Source organism: Gavia stellata, chromosome 4 (assembly GCF_030936135.1).
Source record: "Gavia stellata isolate bGavSte3 chromosome 4, bGavSte3.hap2, whole genome shotgun sequence".
Classification (NCBI taxonomy): Eukaryota; Metazoa; Chordata; class Aves; order Gaviiformes; family Gaviidae; genus Gavia; species Gavia stellata.
The window spans coordinates 41,141,713-41,168,589 of NC_082597.1; the positions used below are offsets into that span (position 1 = coordinate 41,141,713).

The window sequence follows — 26,877 nt, forward strand, 5'->3', positions numbered from 1 at the left end:
TTCTGATGTAATCCAATACTTCTTGACCAAATTCTGAAGCTTAAATTCCATATACAAAGCAAAATCATCACAAAATAGACCTATAAAATGCTGATAGCATTTACCTCAACATTTCTCCTTGCTTCTTTTATCATAGATTCTAGTCCTCCAAACACACTGTTAGTTGAGTTAGATGGCTCTCCATCAGACTCGCTATCATCCGAGTCATTTAATGTAACAACAACAGACTTGTGTTTTGGAAGCTGTGGGGAGAATGAAAAAAGTTTTATAGCAAGAAGAAAAAGTTAGAGACAGATACAACTCAGCATATATTTTCTAGAAGAGAAAAAGGATGTTAGCTCCTTTTGTTATCATGCCACACCAATTCCACATTGTAAGAAAAAAACCTAAGCATTTGTGCATTTCCACTACAAGATAGAGATACTGTACCCATTCTTGATACTGTAACATGAAAGGTACTTCAACATTTTCAACCTATTCCCAAGTATCTGCAGCATATTTACAGGTCCATGGTCATAGCATACATATCTCAAACCTCTGACTCCCATACTTCATTAATTATTTCAATTGTAATGAAAATTATCATCCGCCATTTGCATGCAAATTTTTTTAAGTAACTGAAAGATAACAATCAATCAAGTCTGCATTAGAAATGCTGTGGCAGACATAGCAGAACTCCCTCATCTTTCCACCACACAGCTGTCATGCCTCTTGTCCCACAGTTATACTTAGCTGACCTTACAGTGAGCCACTCAAGCAATTAAATTGGCAGAACACCAACAGTACATAAAGAACAAATGAAACAAGATTAAGCACTTTTTGCCAACATCACTATCTGAAACAGCTCACTGAAGATCAGACGACGGCCAATTCTAGTACAAAGAAAGAAGCAGAAACAAGCAAACAATTTAGATTAACCTCAAATGCTCTGCAGTTACAGCTTGAAAAGAAGCAAGTTAGTTCACACTTCCAGGACTGCTCTTCCCATCTCCCAGTGCAGGTCTGGACAATTACAGTTACACATTTAACCTTTACCTCAGGACAGGACCTCTTTAAAGCTTTAAGTGTCTTTTAAAGCACACACCCCACAAAAAATCCTACTGTTTAAAGTGAAAAAACCCCAGTTTTCATAGTAATTTCTTTTTGATATTCTCATTCTGGACAGTTCTTAAAATAAGGATGGTATCTACTACTTCCGAATATACTACAGCTACATCATTTTTGCACCACTATAGCATGGGTAGGTGAAATTCCAATTTATATTGGTGCAGGAAAACAGAACAAGGCACCGCTCCTCTCCTCACAAATATTCTCTTGCTGTAGCTCCATGGAAACGCAAATTAACCAGGCAAGGCACTCCACCCTTCTCCTCACCTTCAGATGCCCAATACAACCCTTCCCTGTCACTGGCTCTTGGTATTAGAAGACCAAAGCTGCCAAGCTGCTTTTGGCACAGTTGTGTAAACGCCTCTAACTGCCTTCCCCATTTTTCTTCTAAGGGAAAAGCTGATAGTGGGGAAGGTCAAAGTCCACTTTTCTCCAGGTGTTTTTTCCCAGGTGTTATTTTTTTATGTGGTTCAGCAAAATGTTTAACAATCAGTGAAGTAACACCAGGCAACTACCATCACATTGCCTTCAGTAAGATCAGCTTCTACTGCAGGGGAACCACAGCCTCAGCTGTAACGCAGGATCTCTCCATAATGTTCCAAGATATATTTTCCATGACTACTTTGAAAAAGGGTTACAAGATGTCATTGAAAAAGCAAACCAACATCTGTAGGCTATTTCACTATGCAGAGGTCCTCAACTCCACAGAAGAAATCCCAAGGTTTGTAAATTTAAAACCTCTTTGAAATATGGTACAGCATACTCAAACATTCAAAAGCTACCACACCCCCAAAACTATGAAATTAGATTTCAAAAACCTGAAGAATTCGCATTTTCTATACCTTTGTGATTTTTAAATTTCTGGATATAGCAAACAATGCTCACAGAAAAACTATTAGTTTTTAAGGTCAAAATTAAATTCTCATGAGTTCACTTCTTCTAGGGTCTAGTAAGAAATACCAAATACTACAGAAGTTAAAAAAATAAGCATTCAATGCAAATTGTTTCTAAAAGCTTAAACTAACAGGAGTAATTGATACTGTTTTCATATCAAACTGTTTTCACAGAGGACAAAAATACCTTGTGACTAGTCTCCTGTGAACAATATTTGGCTGTAAGTTCTTTAAAACATACATCTATTCTATATATCAATATTCTAAAGCTATTTAAAAAATATTAACAAATGCAAAATGCTTTCTTACTATAATCATTTTCATAAAAAAGACACTAGCCAAGCTAGCTGATTCAAATACAAGGTATTAATCTGTCAGCTTTAACTAGGCTAACCATCACTAGCAACCGGCACTGAATTTCAGTTGGACGGTTTTTAACATTTACATAATGCCTTTCAATGCCTTTCATAATGCCGCACCTCGAATACCGTGTTCAGTTTTGGGCCCCTCACTACAAGAAGGACATTGAGGTGTGGGAGCGCGTCCAGAGAAGGGCGACGAAGCTGGTGAGGGGTCTGGAGCACAAGCCTTATGAGGGGCGGCTGAGGGAACTGGGGATGTTCAGTCTGGAGAAGAGGAGGCTGAGGGGAGACCTCATCGCTCTCTACAATTACCTGAAAGGGGGCTGCAGAGAGGTGGGTGTTGGCCTCCTCTCCCAAGTGATGAGTGACAGGACAAGAGGAAATGGCCTCAAGTTGCGCCAGGGGAGGTTCAGGCTGGATATTAGGAAAAACTTCTTTACTGAGAGAGTGGTAACACAATGGAATAGACTGCCCAGGGAGGTAGTGGAGTCACCCTCCCTGGAGGTATTCAAAGAGCATGTGGACATGGCATTGTGGGACATGGATTGATGGGCATGGTGTGTGGTGTGGTGTGGGGTTTTTTTGTGTGCATGTGTGGTTTGTTTTTTTTTTGTAATGATGATCTTACAGGTCTTTTCCAACCTTAGTGATTCTGTAATTCAACTGCACAGCTGATAAGAGACATTTATTATGTTACTAAAACAAACCATCAGCTCCCCAGTAACACGTGTTCTCCCTTATTTATGCAACAGCAGTTAATGAAGTCTCAGGACAATGGAATATGCGGTAATATAAGGGTTTTTTCAGAATAGATTTAGTATTCAAACATAAGAACACTTAAAAACGTAAATGTGAAATGATTACAGAAAGGATATAACCATGCCTAAATTGAACAATTACTCTAGTTATATCTAGAATTTAAAGTAGATTGCGAAGATGGGTACACACACATAAAGATCCTATCCACTTTGAGCTTAAAAGCACAATTTTCCTACAGAAAGGAAAGTAGGCCTCAGAATGACCAAAAAAAGAACATTCAGGTCTCTACCATCTTAAGCTTTTTTTTTTCCCCCCATTATGGCATCAGGTGACCAAGTGATCATACAGTCTGTATTTATGAGCAAGAAAGCTATTGGCCAGCTACAGCTAGATTTTGATAGTGATATAATAGTCTCAAAGAGACTATATTTATACATAGTATCCACATTGGAGCGAGTCCAGAGGAGGGCCACAAAGATGATCAGAGGGCTGGAGCACCTCTCCTATGAGGACAGGCTGAGAGAGTTGGGGTTGTTCAGCCTGGAGAAGAGAAGGCTCCAGGGAGACCTTCCAGCACCTGAAAGGGAGCCTACAAGAAAGCTAGAGAGGAACTGTTTACAAGGGCATGTAGTGATAGGACAAGGGGTAATGGCTTTAAGCTGAAAGAGGGTAGATTTAGATTAGATATTAGGACAAAATTTTTCACCATGAGGGTGGTGAGGCACTGGAACAGGTGGCCCAGAGAAGTTGTGGATCCCCCAACCCTGGAAGTGTTCAAGGCCAGGTTGACGGGGCTTTGAGCAACCTGGTCCAGTGGAAGGTGTCCCTGCCCATGGCAGGGGCCTTGGAACTAGATGATCCTTAAGGTCCCTTCCAACCCAAACCACCCTATGATTCTATGATATTTGTATCTCCAAATTTAGTTTAAAAAAATTAGTTTATTGGAGACACCATCCACTGACAGAAAGGCAAAGGCATGGACTCAATCATGCTATTCATTAGAGAATCTGCATGGAAAAGAGCTACAACAAACCAAGCTTTGTAAGATGTGTTAAAATAATTGCAAACTATCGACTACATATGGTTCACTGCCATAAATAGAACAGTAGATGACATGGGCTTCCAGTCTAGCATAACGCAAGCCAGTATGTTTTTATAACACATTTCCAACAATCCAAGGAGATAGCAGACATCACAAATCAAATGCTAGCTGCACGTACCTCCCATGACCATTCAAATTAAGGTCAAATTACAGAATATTGCTTGAGCTAATGTAACGAAGTCAACGCTGCCTGAAGAGAATACTCTCTCCTCTGTCTTCCACCCGCACCCACAGACATGCCATCTGTCACTGCTTTTGTGCTAGTTCTGATGCTCACACACTGTTCACTGAAAAAATTCAACTCCCCCTAGAAAAAAAAAAAGCACTTCCCCCCCCCCCCCCCCCCCCAAGGTTAGTTTTCTAGCCAGTTTAGCATGTTAAATAAGTTAAGCAACAGGACTGATGCTCCAGACCCCAGTTTAAAACGGAGACACCATTTGGCCAGGAGCAGGAGGAAGAGCAAGATCACCTCTTTTTTGGAAACAGAGATTAGATTGGCTCAGCTACCACTGAACAGCACCCTTTACTCTGTGCTAATCTGGAAAAGAAATTAATTGAACTATATTTAGAGTTTCTTTTAGTTCAGATGAGTGCTGGCGTGTTTTGATGTTCTCTGAAGCTGTAAATTCTTACTTCAGTGTCAAATTCTTTCTAGAAGAGCATATGTATTACCAAAGTTACTAATAATTAAAATGTTTAACTGAAGCTCCACTGTTCTATGCTGTATTATTAGAAAACCTTAAGTCTACTGTTCACTTGAACTGAAGACAACTTCAGCTCCTAGTCTTATTAATAGAAAGCACCAGTATTTCCTTACTGTGATCACTGCTCGTGGAGGCCTCGGTACTCTAACAAACTTTGTATTTTGTACTCGTGGCTGAGACACAGTATTAATACTGACAGCAGACAGATTGCTTCTTGGCACAGACTGCAAATTATCTGGAACAGGAGGGGAAGGTGGACCACTGTTACTTGAAGTTTCCTAATAAAATAAAACAAAAATATGGTCATAAAAATACACACTATACACAGCTATTTTAAAAGACATAAGCATAAATGAGATCCTTCCATACATGTCTTGGAATTTGGAATTGTGATTTAGGCAGACTATCCAAACATGTTAGACAAATCTTGCAATTTTACAATAATATCAAAAAGGCACACAAGAGCATGCCAGTTATTCACAGGTCAACTGCAAAAGATCCGCGACCTTTTAATGAAGTCAAAAACAATCTAAACTCTCAAAACCACAAACTTTGTTTCTCACTCCAAAAAAAACCAAAACAACAAACCAAAAAACTGTTCTCTCCTAACTACTTTTGCTAGAAGGTTGAAACAAAGTTAAGTGTCTTGTTTTCTAACTGACAGCTGATAAATAATAAACTTTTTTTGCAGAAAATAGAATCCCCATTCCCCTGAACATACTCAATTTTCAGTACCTTGAAGCTTCATAATTCCTTCAGAAACAAAAACAAGCTGCAATCTACAATTCAAAGGGTGTTCCGGTGTAGCTTTTGTTTCAGTTTCTTTTGGGGGGTAGAGGATGATGGAAATTCAGAGAATTTTAATTTTTTTTTCTTTTTTTTAAAGTCATCAGAAAGGCAGCATAAAAAAAGCCTGCAATCCTCATTTAGCAGGTCACATTTAAGTTTTGGGTAAGATTGCCATCTAGAGGTTTACATTCAAAAATCAATGGAGTACCTCAGATCTGAAAGCTCGTTTGTTGGCTAGAGACTTGAGTAATTCTTCTCTTAAGAGCATCTCCTCTTCCTCTTCCTCATCAGCAAATGGAGGTTTTGGTGGCTGTTCAGGCTCTTCAGGGGGAAGAGGTGGAAGAGGTGGAGGTGGCTCAAGAGAAACACAGGAAATACCCTCCACGTAAAGTTGGCTCAAAGATGGTACAGGCTGAGATAAAAAGGAAAACAAGGGTTTGAAACATGACAATTACTACTACTTTATGATTATTTAGCAGAGGTTGAGGCCTAAATTCTTTCACGGTTTAAAACTCATTCAAACTGCAGTGGATTTAGATCACTGTCCAAGGCTGCTGCTAAACAGTTAGTAATTACTCAAAGATAATGGAAACAACAAGGTTACATTTGGACAGTAAAGCTGTGCAGACATACAAACTAAACGTAAATGAGAATTCAGAACCAGAAATAGCCTAGCCACAGAAATATGGCAGACCAGATACGTTCACACTGCTTGAAAAAACACTCCTTAAACAGTTTTATGAATTTGTCTTAGCTAATAAAATTACAATTTCCTTTAGTCAAAAATTCAGAAGCTGTCATGGCAGGGAATGGCAACTTTCTACTGCTTTACTAAGAAGGGTAACAATCATTCAATGAAGAAAAGCGGTGGGAAAAAACCACACTAATTCAATTTCCATGTGGACTCTTAGGTGAGAAGACAGACAGCATATAGTCAAAACGCACAAAGTTTGAAAGAAGGACTGTGATGAGCTACATTTTTGGTGGGGTTTTTTTTCCCCCCTAGGTAACAAGTCAGAGAATAAGCATATCTACATACATGGCCTAGAAATAAGAGGCAAAGTTGCCTTGCACTAACAATTCCAATTCATTATTTTTCCTTATTTGCTTCAGGCAATTTTTACTTTCTGTTATGAAACAGCATAGCTCTAACAATGAAGAGAAAACTTGAGTTCAATAGGGAGAACTTCCATTACACAGGAATTGGATCAGCCAAGAAACAGCTGAAATAAAGAGCTTTAAAAAAAAAAAATCAACCACAAGCCTATCAGATAGTTCAAGGGAATCACCAAATAGAGAACTGTATCAAAAACAGAATCTAAATTTAATCCTAACTTTAGCATTAAAAATAAGATACAAAATGAGAATTATCAACCTTTTCAGAAACGCACTTCTTTCAAGGTTACTTACTTGAATTGGAGGTGGCAGTGGCAAGGAAATTGGTGGTACTGGAGGTGGAAAATATCCTATTGGACACTCAAAGAAAGGAGGCTGCACTGGAGAAGAAGCTGTAATTAAAAAAAAATATCAAGTGTAAGAAATCTGGCAGGTAATTACTAAACACCAACTCATGCTTATACTTCAACTGATTTCACACAGCAGAAGGAAGAGACAAATGTTTTTACTATGCACCAATTTGAAAGGTAACACCAGACACAGCACAGTGCATTTATTTCTTACATAAACGTATATAAAAAGAGTAGTTACTTATCCTTTTTCTATTTTACATATGAAACGCAAGTACAGCCAAACAGTACTACTAAGGTCACGATTCAGAATGATTCAGCCCTCATATTCAATTTAATTTGCAAGAATCTACCTTCTTAAACTAGGTATCTCACCACGGAGCCTCCTGATTACTGGCTACCAAAAATACAATACAAACTGGGACAGAAGCAGACCAAATGCACAGCTGATACTGAATTCTGAAACATAAAACTAGAGCTTGAGATGCTTCATCAGGAAAAGATTAATGTAGCTTACATGTCCAAAACAGCAAGTGCAATATTTTAGCAAAATATTTTAGTATAAGGAAGGCTGACAAGAAAGGAGACAAAAAGAACAAAAAAGGAAAGGAAGATGAAAAGCAAGAGAATAAAAATGGCCAATAAAGTAGTACGCTTAATGAAGCCCTCTCAACATTCCACAAGTTGAGATGGAACAAGGAAACCTGAATACCTTAAATGCACCTCAAACTCAGAGTCAATAAATGATTTAGGCTGGAAGAGACCTCTGGAAGGCACATGCCCCAGCACAAGCGCTCAAAGCAGGGCTGCCCCCAAAGTCAGGTTGCTAAGGGCCTTGTCCAGTCAAGTTCCAAGTACATTTGAGGATGGATATTCCACAATGTTTACAGTTAGCCTGTTCTAGTGTTTGACCATCCTTTGTGAAAGTTTTCCCTTACGTCTAATCAGAATTTATTTTGCTACAATTTAACTGTTGCCCCTTGTCCTTCTGTCCTTCTGTTGCACACTCTACAGAAGAGTTTGGCTGTCTTCTCTATAACTGCTCACTAGGTAATTGAAGACAGCAACAAATGCCTTCCTTAGCCTTCTCTTCTCAACACAAACTCAGCTCTCCCAGTTTCTTTCCATAAATCAAGGGCTCCAGTCCCCAGTGAACTTTATGAAAAACAGGCCTGAAACACTTTCCCTTAGTCAAAAAACTCCTTTGCTAGACTCCTAGTATGTCACTATCTTTCTCCTACTGTGAAACCAGAAAACTGACGCAGTCTTGTCAGTGTTTAACAGCCCCCTCCAACCACCCACCCATTATAGTCACAGCACTACAACCCAGGCTGCAGTTTGCCTTTATCACCCAAAGCCACACTGCTGACTCACATTTCACTTAATGTCCATTGGGACCCCCAGGCCCCTTTTTGCAAAGCTGCTGTCTACCCAGTCAACACCCTGGCACCCTTACTTCCTACACAGCTGCTTGGGAACGTAAAAGAATAAACTGTGCAGTACTGCAATGAGAACAGTATAACCTCCAGGAAAGGAGAGTCAGCATTAAAACAAGACAGAATTAGTTCACCTTAAAATGTTAGTTCCGTACCTGCCACATCTCAAAAGAAAGACTTCCCTTCTAAAATGAGAGCTCATTTCCTACTTCAACTATTTTCACCAATCATCATATAAGAAAACTGTAAATAGGTCTTACCTGGAGAGTTAGTTTCACTATCTGTATCCATAGCAACTTCATCATAATTATCATACTGATATATGCCTCCTGCACTATCTGTAGACTGCTTATCCAAAGACCATCTCAAGTCTGTATCTGAAGACTAAACACACAAAAAAGTGTATTTTATTGAGCTGGTCTTCTGTTACTCTTTTAGAGCAAACCAATTAAAAGTAAATTTTATAAACAGGCCCTTATAATTTTGTCTTCTAATTGCTTTATAAATACAATTTACTTAGCTTGTACAAGAAGAGCAAACTGAAGATTACCTTTTAATCAAATCCATTGCAGGTAGAGACTTGACAAATTAACAGGCAGTTTTAAAACTGGATCTCTTTGGGGGAGGGGTTGGGGGGTGGAGGGGTGTCATGATACATAAAGGCAATTTTTAAATACTTATTAGGTCATTACGTATCTGGTAAATTGGCATTGTTATATATTTCTGAAACACTGAAAGAGAATTAAATGCTTTATTACTTGTGTTAATCTGTCATGGCAATTACCAAGAGTGCTTGAACTACCCTTATTAGAAACAACATAAAATTGCACAAGGATCATCTTCACTATGACAAAGGTTGTGTGTTTAGGTGAAACATTTTCTGATTGTTTTAAGATTGATGTCTCAGGTGAAAAGTCCTTTTATTGTCCCAGAAGGAGCCACATACCACACTGAAACATGCCCAAAGACTGTCAACTAATAAATCAGATTATTTAAAGAATGCCTAACACCATATGGATGCCAATCAATGTTCAGTGAACACTGAAAATATGCAGAACAGGTAAGTATGACTTCCTAGACATCTCGATTTATATCTTTCAGAGGCATACAGTAGATATTTTGGTAGGTTTTAGAATTTCTACTGTTTACAGCTAAGCACTTTTAGCCTCAATTTTCCACTCATTATTATTATAAATGGGACTCTTCTATAACATGACCTCAAATAGGGCGTCCCAAAATTCCTTTAGTTGCAGTTTCATTTCTTATTACAGCATCGATAGCTCCAAGCACTTGAAGCATCTAGCTGCAGCAGTTGTACTGCTTCCATAATGAACAAATTAATGCTGAAGGAACAGTTATTTTTTTCTGCAATGTACCAATATTTCAGAGACAGAACATGAGTGATTCAAGTGCCTTTTGCTAATCTCAAGATGAGAGAATGAAGACAGCCTACAAGTGCAGCATAATGACCACTGCAGTAACTCTATTACTTCATAAATTTGATACTTTGTCATCCTGTAATGAGGCTGAAGAAATTATCTTTTGTGTCTGGGCATATTTTGTACCTTGACAAATTAAAAAATACTTCAAAGAAACCAAACCTCAGATGACATTTTGAAAGAAGCAGGCCACTGAAGTCGTATAGACACAAAAAGATTGAAAATGTGAAGAAAAAACTGCAACCCAAGAGAAGAAACCCAAGAAAGTTTGTTTGATTGGTTTGTGTTAAAGTACAGACTGCTTTTTGATCACAATGTTCAAAATATCTTTAGGAGGAAATGTTTTACCACTGACTTGCAAAGGTACAACTCACACAAAACTGATCTTGCCAAACACCAAGGGAATGCCTGTCTAGCACAGGATTAAAATACTGTAAACTCTGAAATATTTTGAGCTTTTCTTTTTTTTAAGGCCAGGGATAGGGGGGCGGGGGGAAGGAGGGACGAAGAACCAGGAGAGGCAAGGCAGACATCATTCATGAATCCCAATTATAACACCTGAACACCATATAACAAATTTGTTACCCTGCTTCTCGATCTCCTTTTTCCTCCAACTAGCTTCATAAATCGATTGTACTGCTCTTCTTGATTTGAGAGGTCCCTAATTTTTCTGATTTCTTCTTCTCTCTTTCTTCTCTCTTCTTCCTCTTCTTGTTTCCTCTGGTCTTCCTCTTTCTGACGCCTGTCTTGTTCCTTTTGCTGCTGCATCTTCTTTGATGTCTTGGTCTGTTGTTTCCTCAAAGCTTGCTTGGCTTTAAATAAAAAGATATGTGATTAACTCCACCTTACCTAAATAGTTCCCCCTAATCCTAGATTATTCAAGAGCTCTGAGGTTTTAGAAGGATTAAAGGCTCGTTGCCCAATGTTTCACATAACATACTATGGTTTTTTTATTTCAGTGACGATGCCATTGATAGCCATTTCAGTAACATTAAATTTATTACCTGTAGCACTAGTTTTTTTTGTTGAATGCGCTTTTGTACTGGTTTTGACTTTCTGTGTTACACTTTTCGTTTTTGTTAATTTTTCCTTGCTTTCCTTCATCACCTGTTGTTCTTTTTGCTGCCATTTTTTACTAGCAGACTGAAGTGCAAGAAGCCTAAGTTGCAATTCAGACATCTCCTCCTCATCATCAAGCAGCTTCTTAAGAAGAAAAGAGAAGAAAGGATAAGACAAAAAGTCAAGAAACATCATTTAATAACTAAATCTTTTTTGAAAAAGCCTTTTGAAGTCTGTCCCAAATTTTTACCAAGAGAAAGCTTAAAAATCCTACTATACTGGTAAGTGTCATTCCTTAAGAATGGACTGTTTCTATTACTGAAACATTTCTGGACTTCAGTTTGGAAAAAGCCATCAGAGCATCATAATGAAATTATGCCTCATCTATGGAGGAATACTTTCTTACCTTTTCAGATGTAACATCTGAACTGCTAAGCTTTCGCACTGATGTTTGTTCTTTGTCTTCTGTACCTTCCAAAAGAGAAATACCATATTTTTGAGTGAGCTGTTTCTCATGAGACAGAGCTACATTAAAATGATGTGCAGAATTTAATCCATACCAACATATTTATCAGTATCATTGGTACATAGTGTAAAACAGAATAGCAGTTGTATGTAAAGATTACATTGACAAACGTTAATATAAACTTGGCATGTCTGATGAAATCCACATCATCACAATGCCATCAGCCTAAGGCAAAATTTGTCATTTTTTAATAATTCTCTGTCTTCAGCTTGAAACGTACGTCCCTAAGAAGCACAGAAAATAGATTTGGAGTCATGGGGAAAAGAAGACTTCTTGCCATCTGTTTTATGCTACCATCTCTGCTGTCCTGAGCATCTCAGATTCCACTGGCGGCTATTTTGAGTAACTGGTCAGTCTTTTGCAGAATTAAATACAAAGGCCCAAAGCTGCAGTAAGAACAGACTTGCTCTATTTCATACCAAACGAAAACAGAAAAGAGTTATTTTATGGAAAGGAATAGTAAATAGCTAAACATTAAGATAGTGACGTATTAATTTGTTAGACTGCCCAAAAGCCATATATCCATGTGATTATTATGTAGTCTATATATACACATTAGCATATTATATTTTATATATAATATACATAATGCTGTATACTATACATTACATAACAGTTAATAGCTCTAATCATTAAATTAATATAATTGATAGCTAAATTGTTGTTACATAATTATATAATTTACATATAACCACACATATATGTTTATCTGCATCAGGGGAAGGAAATAAACATTTAGAGAGAAGCTTGGAGATCTTTTCCTATATTAGCCTTTCTTCAAAGAGATTCCTTCCCACAATTCAAATTGGTAAAAAGTAAGTTTGCACTCTGTACAGCTTTTACTCTTCCTAGCATTTTATGAAAAGTCACATTCAGAAAGGCATTGTTTAAAATATATCAAGAGCTTATACCTAAACAAAAATGGTATGTAGCAAATGCCGAAGGTCTTCCTGCATGCACATGCATACATTTTTTAAGAGCACACATACAAGAGGAAGAAAAATAATATCTAATACCCATATGGATTCTAAAAGAAAATTTTAAGAAGTTATTACACTAAGCAAAGATCCTAACCATTCAGTCCACAGGATGGAAGTAGGGCAACACTGATGGTACAGTAGTTCCTGTGATGGAGACACATGCAGAAACTAAAATGCTCTTTCAAACCAGAAGGGGACAAGAGGCAGAACAGACTAATGGGCAGCAAGGGAAGGAAAGCAGGGAATACTGTAAAGCCTCTGTCAGAGCAGTTGAAACGCAGAGAATTAATTGTAGAAAGACACACAAACTTCCCTGAGTTTTAAGACAAGTTCTGCAACTTGAACAGGTCTGGAGAAACACTCAGTATACCATTTAAAAATAAATATAATGATAAAAACAAATTTTGCTAATTTCCTAATATATGCATAATCAAGTAGTATGCATTCACTTAATACACATGAATCTGCAATAACTCAAATGAGCTGGGTTTTTCTACTTTGGAAGCCTGTATTACATTGTCATAAACGGTCACTCTCATACATAATCTGTCTGCTTTCATATCATTATGTCATACATTTGAGTGGTGTGCAAAAATTAAGATGCTCTTACTGTCCATACTATAGCATCTATTTTCACTGTCACATGAACTGTATTTTCAATTTCAGTGCTTCTAAACTTTGAAGTTGGATTTTTTTTTTTGAGACTGTTTTTCTTTTTAAATAGCTCTTGTAGTCCTGCCTTGCTATGTTCTTTTCCTACAGGCTACGGTTTTTCTTCTATGGTCAAGATCTGTTGGTTTTCCTCATGTCTCCCATTAAAAACTACATTACCTCTTAAAGAATACCAGAACTTTTTTTTTTATTAATGGGAAAGACACAAGGGGAAAAAATACCTAGAATGAGGTGGTTTGACTACTAATTATCAGTTTTCTCTTTTGGGTTCTTTACAGGCTTTGTCTTCTAAATTCTCATTCTGAAGTTTTGTATAAGTCATTCTGACTTTCAATGCTCTAGTCCTACCTTTCCTCATATTCCTACTAATTACTCACCTGTATTCTTAATCCATCCATTTACTACTTTGTCTCTTCCCACTCAAATTGGTAGTTTACATGCGTTGACAAATTAGCTAACATAAGATGACAAGTGATATCCACAAGCACACCCTCAACCTCAGCAAACACTTATTAGAACTAGATGAAGCCTCAGTATAGGCAGTTTGAGCCAGCGGCCTATTTTGCTGCAGACTTAAAATTAAGCTCACGGACTTTTACCACAGGTCAGCTGGACACGATAACTTGTTTCTCACTAGCTGGTTCATGCATCTGAGCAATTATGCTCTTTGGCCTGTAGTCCAGAACTACCTGGACAAGATAATTATTCTACCCTTCAGCTACATTTCTTCTACAAATCCCTTCTACGTCTGGTCCCATGATTTCATCACTATTTGTGAATATCAGTAATGACTAAAATCATTCTGGTGAAAGTATCTCATAAAGGCTTGTTACACTGAAGAAAACACGTAACATATGAAATGCCGAAAAACATGTCTCTAACTGTTACCTTTTCAGCTAAAAAAATAACTACATTTTGCTTCTGTTTTTCCCTTGGGTTTTTTTTCAGAAGGAAAACTTTCAGTGAAAGCCAATGATTTCTGCTGTGAACAGCAATTAAAACCTTCAAATTTCATCCTCCTGCTTTCTGCCAAACTATCAGTTAGTCTAAGAAATCACATTACTTAAAAAAACACAAATCAAAAACATGCTTCCAAGCATGTTTATGTAATTCCTTGAATTACATTCAAACAGAAATACATTAACTATATAACGTAAAACATTTTAATTAAAATTAGTATTTTAATTAAGGTAAAATTTTCCCCAACACCTAATAAATATGATAGATAATGACAAGCAAAAAGAACTTCACAAGCTAAAACAACTTCACAAGTATTTACCTTGGACGGATTCTGTGACTTCAGATTTTTGTGATGACTGTTTCATTCCTTCTTTGCCTTTTTTTAATCTGCTCCTCTCAGCTGGAGTAGGCAGTTTTTGCCTGAGAGGTTTCAGTTCAAATGCCTGAAAGGCTATAACCGGATTTTTCTCCTCAGGAGATACTTCTTTTATAGCATCCATTGTAATACTGTCATTTTCCACAGTTATTTGGTCCTCAGTGTCCACTGTTTTATCATCATCTTGCTGTTCATTTTCTTCCCTGTTGCTCAAAGCCAGTCTTTCATCTTTATTAATGTATTCAAGCTCTAACTGTATCTGCTTATACTTCAAGAGCAGATCCTCAAAACTTTCTTCCACAGAGTTTTCATTTTTAGAAGAGTAGTTCTGCTTTCTAGATGGGGACCTTCCAAAAGTTTTCGCTGAATTACTGGTCAAGAAAACTAAGACAAGAACATGTATAACCTTAAAACGGTGACGATATTACTGCTGAAGACTAAATTATGACAAAGCAGAACTTCAGATCATTCTCATATATTTTAATTTTACCTTAAGGCTAGCTTGAAAAATATCCCTTATAAATATGAAAAGCATGCACAAGATATATCTGTTATTATATATTGACAGCTTAAATAAGTATTTTCTCAAACCAACCATTTAAAATATCCTACTTATGACAAGAATTTCATAAATTGCTGAGAAGTCTTTGTCTCTTGCTCACACCATCTTCACAGAAACAACAGCTGTAATGCTGAGAAGGTTCCCTATCACAAAGATTGTCAGACTTCCAGAGTTCGTAACTCAAGTATTAACTCCCCATCTGACATTCTGAAAAAGACACGTCAAATTCATTCTCACTCATTTTATCCTTTCATAAAATGCTAAGTCTAGCCACTGCACAATTATACAATGCAGTAACTGTAGCTCACCAAATGAGGTAAGGCACAAAATAATCAACAACTGAAGTGAATAAAAAAAAAGGTGGCTAAAGACTTGCAATCAAAACATTCAAAAAATGCTAAAAGAGGATTGGGAATTACTAATTACTCAGAAAAGGTTGTCTATGAATGCCCAAGGGATAGATTTTCTTGACAACATGTTGCCCAAGGCAGGCAATGGAAATATTAGGCAACTGCATCCAGAATAAAAGTTCTCACTATTAAGACGTTCACTTCCTCTTATCTTATCTTGACACTTGAAAAGCTGAACTATCCTGTAAATAATCATGCTCAAGGGGAAACCTTTTAGGATACCAAGTCAGGCTTGACTCATTCGACTTGCAGTACTAACCCTGCTGCGGTAACAGCTGACTCACACCCAGTAATGCAAAATGCTTTTCATCAATGTCATCTTTTAAAAACAACAAATGGAGTAAAACTAAAAGCTAAAATAGGTGTCCTCTGAATGCAGACATACTGAATCCAGAGGAAGGTAACTTCATATTTGTCTTCTGCTCACAACATCCATCAACAACTTGGACATTTCGCTATGTGAATTTCTAACGTAAGTATGAAGAATCTTGGTATGTATCCTACAGAAACAACTTCTGTAATATCAGGAAATCTTTTGCTATACAATGCTTTCTTAAGCTTCAACACAAAACCCAGGAACTAGTAAAGATAAGCTACATAAAATCCAGAAGGCAATCAAACAGTCTATAAATATGATGAAAATACTAAGAGCTGTGTTGCAGTATAACACCAAATTATGTAGTAAGCGTATTTGCCAAATTCACTTCCAACACACTTCTACTTTCAAAAAGACAACTACATTAGTGATTTTGTGAGTCACAGGGAAGTCTGGAGCTAATTAAGTGATTTAACATAATTTATAAAAATAAGTCTAACCATGAACCTTATGAAAACCTTAACTATTAACTTTACGAAATTCAACAAAGGCAAGTGCAGGGTACTGCACCTGGGGCGGAATAACCCCATGCATCAGTACAGGTCAGGGGCTGACCTGCTGGAGAGCAGCTCTGTGGAAAGGGACCTGGGAGTCCTGGTGGACAACAGGATGACCATGAGCCAGCAATGTGCCCTTGTGGCCAAGAAGGCCAATGGCATCCTGGGGTGCATCAAGAAGAGTGTGGCTAGCAGGTGGAGGGAGGTTATCCTCCCCCTCTACTCTGCCCCGGTGAGGCCGCATCTGGAGGACTGTGTCCAGTTCTGGGCTCCCCGGTTCAAGAAGGACAGGGAGCTGCTGGAGAGGGTACAGCAAAGGGCTACGAAGATGATTAGGGGACTGGAACATCTTTCTTATGAGGAAAGGCTGAGGGGCTTGGGTCTTTTTAGTCTGGAGAAGAGAAGACTGAGGGGGGATCTTCTTAATGCTTATAAATACTTGAGGGGCAGGTGCCAGGAGGATGGGGCCAGTGGTGCCCAGTGACAGAAGGAGAGGTAACGGGCACAAACTTGGTCACAGGAAGTTCCATCTAAACATGAGGAGGACCTTCTTTACTTTGAGGGTGGCAGAGCACTGGAACATGCTGCCCAGAGAGGTTGTGGGGTCTCCTTCTCTGGAGATACTCAAAACTCGCCTGGATGCATTCCTGTGCAATCTGCTCTAGGTGAACCTGCTCTGGCAGGGGGCTTAGACAAGATGATGTCCAGAGGTCCCTTCCAACCCCTATCAGTCTGTGATATTACTTGATATTGAAATACTTCAATAGCTTCTAGAGTCATCTAGAGTTGGGTAACAAGATAAAGCTTTGAGATGTTTTTTGTGCTCAGGATAATACAATTGCTAGAGCTTCCACAATGGTACCAATCAGAAATTCTGTGTTTCACATAAGTAGAAATTTTTTTTTTATATGTGGTTCTACACCCAGAATGCAAGACTACATGGGGCACTATGAAAGTCAGACAGGCACATATACATTAATACAACAGTGATTCTTCAATAAACTGAAGAGAAACTTCATCCTACAATCAAAAAAAGAGACCAACTGAAGAAACCGGGGTGTTAGAAGTGAAGAAAAATGTACACTGTGAAGAGTTCAGAATTCAACGGAAACAGAAAGTCACATTTTGGCCCAATATTTCAGACTCAAAATTCCACAATTCTCCATGCAAGAATTTCTGCAGAATGACTATCGCAACAGCTTCACGTTAAAGTTGCTAGGAATTAAAAGAGAAAAGCCTATTAAAAGGTAATACCCAAAGAAAAGTAACAAGAATTCTGGAAGTGCTCCACCGTGTCATTTACTCCACCTAGACATATACTTCTGCAAAGCACTGTGCAAAGTACTAGTTCCAAGGATAAAGAAAAAAGACATCTCTTTCTTAGAAGACACTTAAACATTTCACTTCGCTGGGGGAATTCTAAATACCACTCCAGGACACAAGTGTCCTTGTAGCTGTTGATGTGAAGGCCTCTGTGGAAGTCACATGCCCATGAACTATGCCCCTAATCCATTAATACTAGCAACATGGAGGTACCTTAATATTTAGGAATACTGTAATATTGGTTCCTTTAAGTGGCAAGGATATGAAAAATAGAGAAAAGAACTTACATGGAGAGAAAATCATGGGCCTTCCTTAACTATATGATCCATAAACAACTAATGTCACTTAAAAAGCAATAGTATTAGAACCTTCTCTATTATGTTTAAACAGAAGAGTGCATGTTAAGTATCGGGGGGGGGGGGGGGGCGGGGAAGACTTCCTCATTTTCTGCTTTTGGTTTGAAAATGGAATTACTGGTTTCTGAATGCTCTTTTTATTAAAAGGGAGAAGACTCTATATCAGTATTAACAAGCACTGCAAGGTCTGTTTAGGATGATCAGTACATTTGCCCTGCAAATTCCTCATTACACAGAAAGGAACCGTTTTCTGGTACTCAAAGCAACACTGCAAATTAAGAGACTTAAAATCTATTTTCAGCACTAGAACCATCTTACTGTGTGACCTTGGGCAAATCACATCTTCACTCGCTGCCTCGAAGTAAGAATCTTGAATGAAGAGTTCTTGTGAAGACTTCAGTAATGCTGTAACTTTACCAGATGAGATTAAATAAAAGCATCTCTTTATCACTAGTTTACATAGTCCATCCACACTAAAAAAAAAATTAATTACATGGATAAATAATCTTGTATCTAAAATAACACATGGACCCAATGAGTAGCTTTCAAAGCCTTAAGTCCTGGCACAAGCAGGAAAAATTCCTGTTCCTAGGATCAACCAGCACAGTCAAGCAAACAACGCACATCCTTTGATTATTGGTACAGAGGACAATAAAACACTGTAAGATTCTGAAGGGTAGGTTTTAACCACTAGTTCTCTTGCTCAGCGTTTTTTTACACTTGTCTACATTTTCAGTTAGGCAACAATGCAGTTACATCAAGTTTCAGTACCAGGCTGCCCCTAAGTTACACGTGGCGTCTGTTCTTTATGGTTTTTTTCTAAAGCAAACCTGGAAAATTAGAAGAGCTTTTTCCATCACTTTCACAGTACCTATTCCTAAAAGGATGGAATATTAGAACTCTATTAAAAGCCACCTAACCAACTCTAAAAGCAATCAGTGGAGAACATCCTACAAGGAATGCTGGGTATGGCTTTATAGAGAAATAGAGCATTCCTATGCTACCCAAACTCCCATATAAACCACATTCTATGCATACAGTCCCAGTTCGACTTAGGCTTAGCTTTAAAGTTAGCTTTAGCTATGTGTAACAGCCTCTGAAGGGCTGAAAGCGAAAATGAAAAAAAACAGTGGATCCTTCGTTGCTCAATAAGGGAAATTAACAAGCTTAGGGTTTTAGCTTTACAACTGTGACACTTTAATTACATACATTAAAGCTGCCGCACCAAAGACTGACCCCGCTTCACAATACTCGCACTTCAGGCTAGAAAAGCAGCCACCAATCGACCAAGGCTTTGTTTCAGGCTACCGTTTTTCTTTTTCCCTACATGGGACTGATCGGCCAGGTTGCAAGCCAGGTCACGGCAGTAATCCGGCTTCCCAGCAGCCTCTACTTGAGAAGCAGGGCCCGCTGCCTCAGCCAGCCCCTGGCACTGGGAGGAAAAAGCATCCCTTCCCAGGGCTTTCGGCCACGTAACGCGGCACTGACACAGCCAGGCCCACCCCAGCAGCACAGCCTCCCCGCCTCCGCTCCCTCTCACGTCTCAAGGATACACTTTCGAGGCGAGGGCTCCCTCCAGCCCTGGCTGCTGCTGAATCCGGCACCGCCTCCCCCTCCGGGCGGCCTCCCCGGAGGGTTGCCTCCCCGATCGCCGCTGCCTCGGCTCCTACCCCAGCGCCCGCCGCCCCTGTACGGCCGGCCTCGGAAGCGGAATCGGTCCAGGGCATTGTGGCTGCGCTCCCAGAAGGAGAGCCGGGGGCCCGTCTCGGAGTGCGACCCCGATGGCATCCGCGGCGCCGGCATGGGCGGCGGATGGGAGCGGAACGAGTCCTTGGGCCGGTACCCGCCGTGGCCGTGCAAGTGCCCCATTTCCGGCGGGGGCTGGTGCCGCGAGCGGGGGAAGCGTCGACCGGAGGAGGAGAGGGAGATGCCCCCGCGGAGGCCGGGAGGCGGCCTGCGCCTCGAGTAGGGCCTGCTGCTGACGAGGCCGCCGCCGGGCTCGGAGCCACCGCCGCCGCCACAGGGCCCGAAGCCGTTGTTGTCATCGTCGCTGATTTCACCGTCTTCCAGCTCCCCTTCTTCCTTCGGAGAGAGCCCGCTAGGATCCAGCGCCGCCTCCGCGGGCGCGGCCGCCGCCTCCGCGGCCGCCATGGGGCCCAGGCCAAGGGTCTCGGCAAGGCAGAGCGCGGCCCTCCCAGCCGCACGGGCGGTTTCGTTTCCTGCGCAGGGCGGCCCCACGCCTCGCCTCGCCCCCTCCCCGCCGCCCGCCCGGCTCAGCCCCGGCCCGCGCGAACTCTCGCGAGACCGCGCCCCAGGCCCGCTTGCCCGGGAGGGAAGGGTGGTGCGTTACGTAAGGGAGCGTGGTGTATCCTGGGTAATGTAGTTCCCAACGGGGGGCGAAGCCGTGTAAGGCAGGGGGCGGGGAAAGCCGGTGGCTCAGCCTATAGCGGGGCGGTGGCGGACGCCAATGGGGATTCGACCCGCCATGTTGGTAAAGGAGGCGAATGGGAAGGCCGCCATCTTGTTGAAGAGAAGTGACTTGTCTGGAGAAGGAGGGTGCGAAACGATGTTGAGCGGCTGGATGGCGGCCGGCTGTGCTGCTCTCTACCACAAGAGTGTCAAGGGCAACTTCCCTTAGCACCATCCGGGGCAGCACCAACCATGGCCCTTCTAGGGCACGGGTCCTCCTGGGTGCTCGTGGGTGCTTGTTCCTCCGAGCCACAGACCCTTTCTCCTTCGGTGGGGCCCATGTCCTGCCTCCCCCCAAACGGTGCACAGGCTTTGAAAGAAAGAAAAGCACCGGGTGTCCTGTCAGTGCCCAGCACCCTGGTAGGCATTGTTAACCCGCCAGGCTTCCCCCAGTAGCTAAACTGCTGTAAAAATTCTTGAGAGGGAAGTGTCTGGGAAGCTCTCCTGACCTGTAATTGCTTTGAAGTTCAGATTGGCCTTAATGGCTTCTGTGACAGGAATGAAAAGTAAGCATCGGAGAGGGTAAAGCAATTACATAAACTCCTTAAATAATTTGTTTTAATTTCACTTTTTTGTGTATTCTGGTGCTACCTCCTCTTATGTTCCAGGGACTGGGCCTCCTACCAGGGTGTTGTCAGGCGAGCAGTGATGGCTTGCTTGGGTAGAAGGAGAAACTTTATTTTAAATAAGCCTTTCAGCCTTTTTGAGTCAAATTGGTGTCTCCTGGAAAACTCACAAAACTTGACTTTTAAAATTTCTGGCATAGTCCCTGAGAATTTCTTTGTAATGATAATGCATGCTAAATGTCTGTGCAGACTTACCATGGTTCTAAAACCTGGAGAATGACTGCTGCCTTTTTGTGCTTTTCCTGAGGGTGAATTATGAAGAGGTGTTTTTTTCAGTGAATAATGTGCTACGAAAGCACAAGTACCAAAAATAAAATTCAGTATCATGTTACTATTTATGTTTCTTCTTTGCCTTTCTCTCTAGGTTTTTTTTAGATCCAACAAGAACAAGAGAGTGTGAATGAAGGGTTAAATCACTGACGGTCCCTGGCTGAGACCCTACTGTGATACATAAAAGCTTTACTTGCATAGTTTTAGTTATTTGCTGAGCAGAGTTGATAATAGGATGTTTCAAGATGTGTAACTCCCTTCCTGACAAGATCAAATGGGCCTTGAGGTAGCTCGTTATGCCTCCTGAATATATCATTGATAACAGGGACTCGAGACGTTTGTGTCAAGATAAGTGCTAAAGAACTAGTTCAAACTGACCCTTTTGTAACATTCCGAGGCCAAAGGATGGATGAACTAATTCCATGACCATGTATGGACAAAGGAAGCCCGAAGTTCAATTAGCGGACGGTGTGAGGAAGACTATGAACGACTGCGCATGCTTGGACTATGCAAATGAATTCCGGGAACTCATCCACATAAGACCACCCTTTTTAGAATTCTGATTAATATGCATGATTTTTCTGTATATGAACTGAGGTGCTTTGCTAACCCGTTGGAGCAATCGTGGTGGACGAATCCCCAGTGCTGCCCCGCGCTGTATTAAAGAATGCCTGCTTAATAACAAACTAGTTGTTATTGAGTTACTCATCTCGGAAAACCGTCCCGATCATGGGGTCGGTACCGACTTTGTTGTTTCAAGTGCATAATGCATATGCTTTGTAAAGTCCAAAATGTTGTGCCAAACAAACTTACGTTTCTTTGCTCAAAACACTTTGCATCCTCGTGTTTTGGCCTAACTGGACAAACTACATGACTTAGAATAGATACCATTCCAGTGACTTGACCTCATACAAAACTTAGGGTAGAGTAATGGAATGTGTATATCATGTCATAAATTTCTCTTATTTCTTCTATTTAAAACTGTGGATTCTATTAAGATATTTACAAGGAAGAATGAAACAAGTTAAAAGCCTTTTTTTTTTTTCAGGTATCCATCATACTACAGTAGTGTGTTCTTTTTATCAGTTTTTCTGTTCAAATAGATGTTACCTCTAGAAATCATGCTTCATTGGTGGCTTATACTATTTTACATATCCCACAATACTAAAAACATCTGCAAAGGGCTGGCAGGTATGACACAGGACCTACTGAAAACTTTCTAAGTAGCAGGTGGACATCAGGCAGGTTTCTTAAACAGTGCTGGGTGCCTATGCCCGCATCTGAAATCTGATCTGTAGTTACAAAGAAGTTTCAATATCACTACATCTAAGCTGCAGCAATTTCCCTCCCAGCAGACGTTTGCTTACTTGGGCATCTCAGAGCATGGGTAATAGATGAAGAATTTTTTTGTGAGGTTTCACTGCAATTTGTAAATTTAAGACAAAATCCGAAGTAAAGAGATTTTATCTTAGCTGCATTTGACTTCATTTCTCTTTGAAAGAGACCTGATATTGCTGCTGGAGCACAGATTTTTGTGTTAAATACTGAATATGTTTTCAGTAAAATACAAATGGAATTATTTAAAATATAGGAAGGCATATGTCTTAATACTGGAACACAGAATTTGATTTATTCTTTATCACTTTTGCTGAATATTATCTGCACCTCTAGACATGGGCAAAAAAGCACTGGAGAAATAGCATGTTTGTGAAGATGGAGTTGAATTACTGAAATTTGTGTACATAAGCAGCTAAGACTCACTGAATTAAAAGATATCTTCAGATCTTTTCTTGCGACTCAGCTCCTGCAGTTGGTAACAAGTTCTGTATTTAAAGTTAAATATCAAAGGTCACAGGATGGTTACACAGCTTTAATGCAAGTAAGACTCATTTGCATATTTTACAAATGTGAATTATGACCATTAGCGCAGCTATCCTAATCCTAGCAGTATTATTTCTGTTAAAGTTTTAAATATCCCTGATATAAAAATTTACCATATTCTCATTTTCTCATGATATGTGTCTCAAGCTCTTTATCCAGAGCTGAAAAACAATACTAGAGTTAGTGGTCTCAATGACGTTTTTGCTTTAAGTGACCTCATTTCTGGTCCACAAAACATTAAAAAAAAAAAATTTTTAAATTTTCAAAGTTTGAGGCAGAAAATTAGTAACATGTTTACCACATAAATTAAATGACTACAAGTAAAGTGAAATCTTGTTTTTCAGAAACTCAATCTTTAAGGACTGGGCCACATTTCAGAATATAAAAGAAGTTTGGTATCTTTTGGTACTATAATGTTTGACTGAGGCTAATTATATGATTATTTTTGTTCCCTCCCTGCGTTGTAAGTGTCAATTACAATTGTCTGATAGTTGTTCGGGAGTGAAGTTCCAGACCATTGGAGGGGAGAAGTTCTCTAGATACCTTCCCATATTCTCGCACATGCCGTGACACCCATGACCATACTCTCGTGGAACCTGGGTCATATTCCTAAATTGCTTGTTAACCTGAGACAAAACTCAAGCAATATTTCTAAGAAATACCAACAGAAGTATTGTAACTACCCAAGGATGTGCAAGATACTGAGAAGTTATTGTAACGAGGGAGACAACATCACAGAAGAAGGTAGCAAGGGTGCCATTCTGTATTTCCTCCACAAAAAAACACTCAGAGGAAGAAGTATAATTGTTAGTTGTCTCCATGAGATGGTACCCGAAGTACAGTAATGGCTTCAGTACTGAGACCAAATACCAGATTAAGCTCAAGATCAGTGTTTTAATAACGAATGTCCCAGGCAAAACATCACTAATCACTACAGAGCACAGCAAACTGAAAAAGCCAACACCAATCTTTAACAGGTACAGCAAAAAAAAAGAGCATGGTGCGGATCAAATAAACTAATGTCGAGAACAGTTATATCAATATTGTGACCTGTAACTTTTAACAGATAGAAATCCCTTCTAATATGCTCTGTTGAATCTGTTATTATCTCAAACCCTTCAAGCCCCATGTTGGGCGCCAAAAAGGACTGTCGTGGTTTAAGCCCAGCTGGCAACTAAGCACCACACAGCCCCTCGCTCACTAACCCCCTGCCCCAGTGGGATGGGGGAGAGAATCGGAAAAGTAAAAGTGAGAAAGCTTGTGGCTTGAGATAAGAACAGTTTAATAAGTGAAATGAAATAAAATAAAATAATAATAATAATAATTATAATAATAATAAAAATTGTAATGAAAAGGAACAACAACAAACCAGAAAGGCAAGTGATGCAAATGAAAACAATTGCTCACCACCCTCTGACCGACGCCCAGCCCAAGCAGCGGTCCCCTGGCCAGCTTTCCCCCTGGTTTATATGCTGAGCATGATGTCATATGGTATGGAATATCCCTTTGGTCAGTTGGGGTCAGCTGTCCCGGCTGTATCCCCTCCCAACTTCTTGTGCACCCCCAGCCTACTCGCTGGTGGTGAGGAGCAGAAAAGGCCTTGACTCTGTGTAAGCACTGCTCAGCAGTAACTAAAACATCCCTGTGTATCAACACTGTTTTGGTCACAAATCCAAAACACAGCCCTATACTAGCTACTATGAAGAAAATTAACTCTATCCCAGCCAAAACCAGCACAAGATTTAATCTAGCCAAGTTTAAGCTGAATTCACTTTATATTCAATTGAAACTTGGTGTATTTGGTCTGGCTGGGGTGGAGTTTCTTCATCGCAGCCCGTACGGTGCTGTATTTTGGGTTTGTGGCTACCAGTGTAGATAACAAACCAGTGTTTTGGCTGTTGCTGAATCCTGCCTGCACAGCTTCAAGGCTCTGCTCTTCTTTCCTCTCTGCCCCTGCCCCCACGAGTATGCTGGGGGTGGGCAGGAGATGGGGAGGGGACACAGCCAGGACAAGTGACTCAAACCAGCCAAAGGGATATTCCAGTCCCTGTAACCTCGTGCTTGGCAATAAAAACCAGTAGAGGAAGAAGAAGGATGGTGGGGGAGTTGCCTTCCAAGCTGACCATTGCTGAAAGACTGGCTAGGTGTCAGTCTGCTTGTGGGAGGTGGCAAGTGATTCCCTTTGCGATGCTTGGGTTTTTTTCTCTTTACCACAGCTATTAAACTGGTTTTTATCTCAATCCATAAGTTTTCTCGCTTTTGTTCTTCCTCTTAACCCTACCATCATGCTGGTGGGGGGAAGTGAGCAAGCGGCTGTGTGGGTGCTTAGCTGCTGGCAAGGGCCAACCAAGCACAGCTGGATACGTAAACTATATGCCCAGTGTATATATGTGTTGCTGCTTAGTGCTTATTCATACTCACCGATTTTTCCCACCCAAACTTCTGACAGGTTGAACTGCAATATCTTTTATGAGAGTCTACAATAAACCTTTCTGGAACTAAAAGACTTCAGTGCCTTTTGCTTGATTCTTTATTTGTTTGTTTTCTTCTTGGTATTCAAACAATTATAATTTTAAATACAATGGACTCTAAATAATGAGGTTTTTTTTTTTCCTAATCAAGCAAACATGAAGTGGTTAAAAATTGAATGTGGGGAGATGGTGAGGACAAAGTATGTGACTGTGAAATGCTTCTTCATAGGTTCTGGGGGAGTCAAATGTTATGATGAAGGCATTCTACAGAAATAGTTGAACACTGTATAGATTGTATTTGAATTTCTGAGAATTATGTTCAGTTAATCCATAATTTGACACTATGCAAGTTACACAATTTCACATCACTTCGTTTTTCTGTTTCCTACCTGATTTCTTCTGGTTTTCATCTTTTTTTTTTTTTTTTTTAACAGAAACCTGTGTGAAATCTTCCTAAGAAGAAAGATGTTTATATCCAAGAAGGAACATCCAACTTCAAAATAAACATTAAGTGTAAACAAGTTCTTACTGAACACAGTTAATGCCTTCAAAAGACATGTGAAAGTAAAAAGAAGTAAAAATTAGAGGACATAGTAAGATTGATAAAAAGAATGAAGAATCACATTCTAACAGCAGGCAGAACTGCACAATGATAAATTGAAATACTTGCCTCATCAGAAGCTTAAAATCAAATAATACTTCACCAAGAGATATATCTGAGCAAATTATATTAAATGCCTTAAGGAGTCTTCCCTTGGATGAGTTAAAAATACAAGATAAAAATATGATATGTTTATGAGATTAAAATGAGATCTTTTGCAGAAGACTATTTAGAAAAGCTTTTAAAATCAAAAAGTAGTCTGCAATCTTTACTTTGGTAATTATGCTGAGTTAATGTTAAAATAGGAATCAGTCACATTGATACGTTCTCAGACATTCACTCAGTGATGAGAAAAATCTCCTTTTTGTGGCTGTTTAATTATTCAGTACCTTTCAGTTACTAATG

General features: G+C 39.8%; 2 protein-coding genes across 4 annotated transcripts in view; one reads left to right on the forward strand and one right to left on the reverse strand.

Moving 5' to 3' along the window:
- ZFC3H1 (zinc finger C3H1-type containing) overlaps positions 1 to 20,305 on the reverse strand; it is a 45,632-nt gene extending 25,327 nt beyond the window's left edge. The window contains exons 1-10 of one of the 3 annotated variants that reach the window (XM_059816097.1): positions 19,708 to 20,305; positions 14,574 to 14,993; positions 11,523 to 11,587; positions 11,062 to 11,260; positions 10,643 to 10,869; positions 8,879 to 9,002; positions 7,127 to 7,224; positions 5,925 to 6,128; positions 5,041 to 5,205; positions 105 to 242 (exon numbers count right to left, since the gene is read on the reverse strand). In XM_059816097.1, the coding sequence (XP_059672080.1) occupies positions 105 to 242; positions 5,041 to 5,205; positions 5,925 to 6,128; positions 7,127 to 7,224; positions 8,879 to 9,002; positions 10,643 to 10,869; positions 11,062 to 11,260; positions 11,523 to 11,587; positions 14,574 to 14,993; positions 19,708 to 20,305 (2,238 nt within the window). Of the gene's footprint in view, positions 1 to 104; positions 243 to 5,040; positions 5,206 to 5,924; positions 6,129 to 7,126; positions 7,225 to 8,878; positions 9,003 to 10,642; positions 10,870 to 11,061; positions 11,261 to 11,522; positions 11,588 to 14,573; positions 14,994 to 19,707 lie in introns of those variants that run through there. The other 2 variants (XM_059816099.1, XM_059816098.1) reach the window with 2 other exon arrangements.
- Positions 20,306 to 22,285: 1,980 nt separating this feature from the next.
- Positions 22,286 to 26,670, forward strand: THAP2 (THAP domain containing 2). Its single transcript, XM_059816144.1, is given in 3 exon segments — positions 22,286 to 22,414; positions 26,426 to 26,531; positions 26,534 to 26,670. Coding segments are annotated over 3 exon segments (372 nt in total).
- Positions 26,671 to 26,877: the final 207 nt, after the last annotated feature.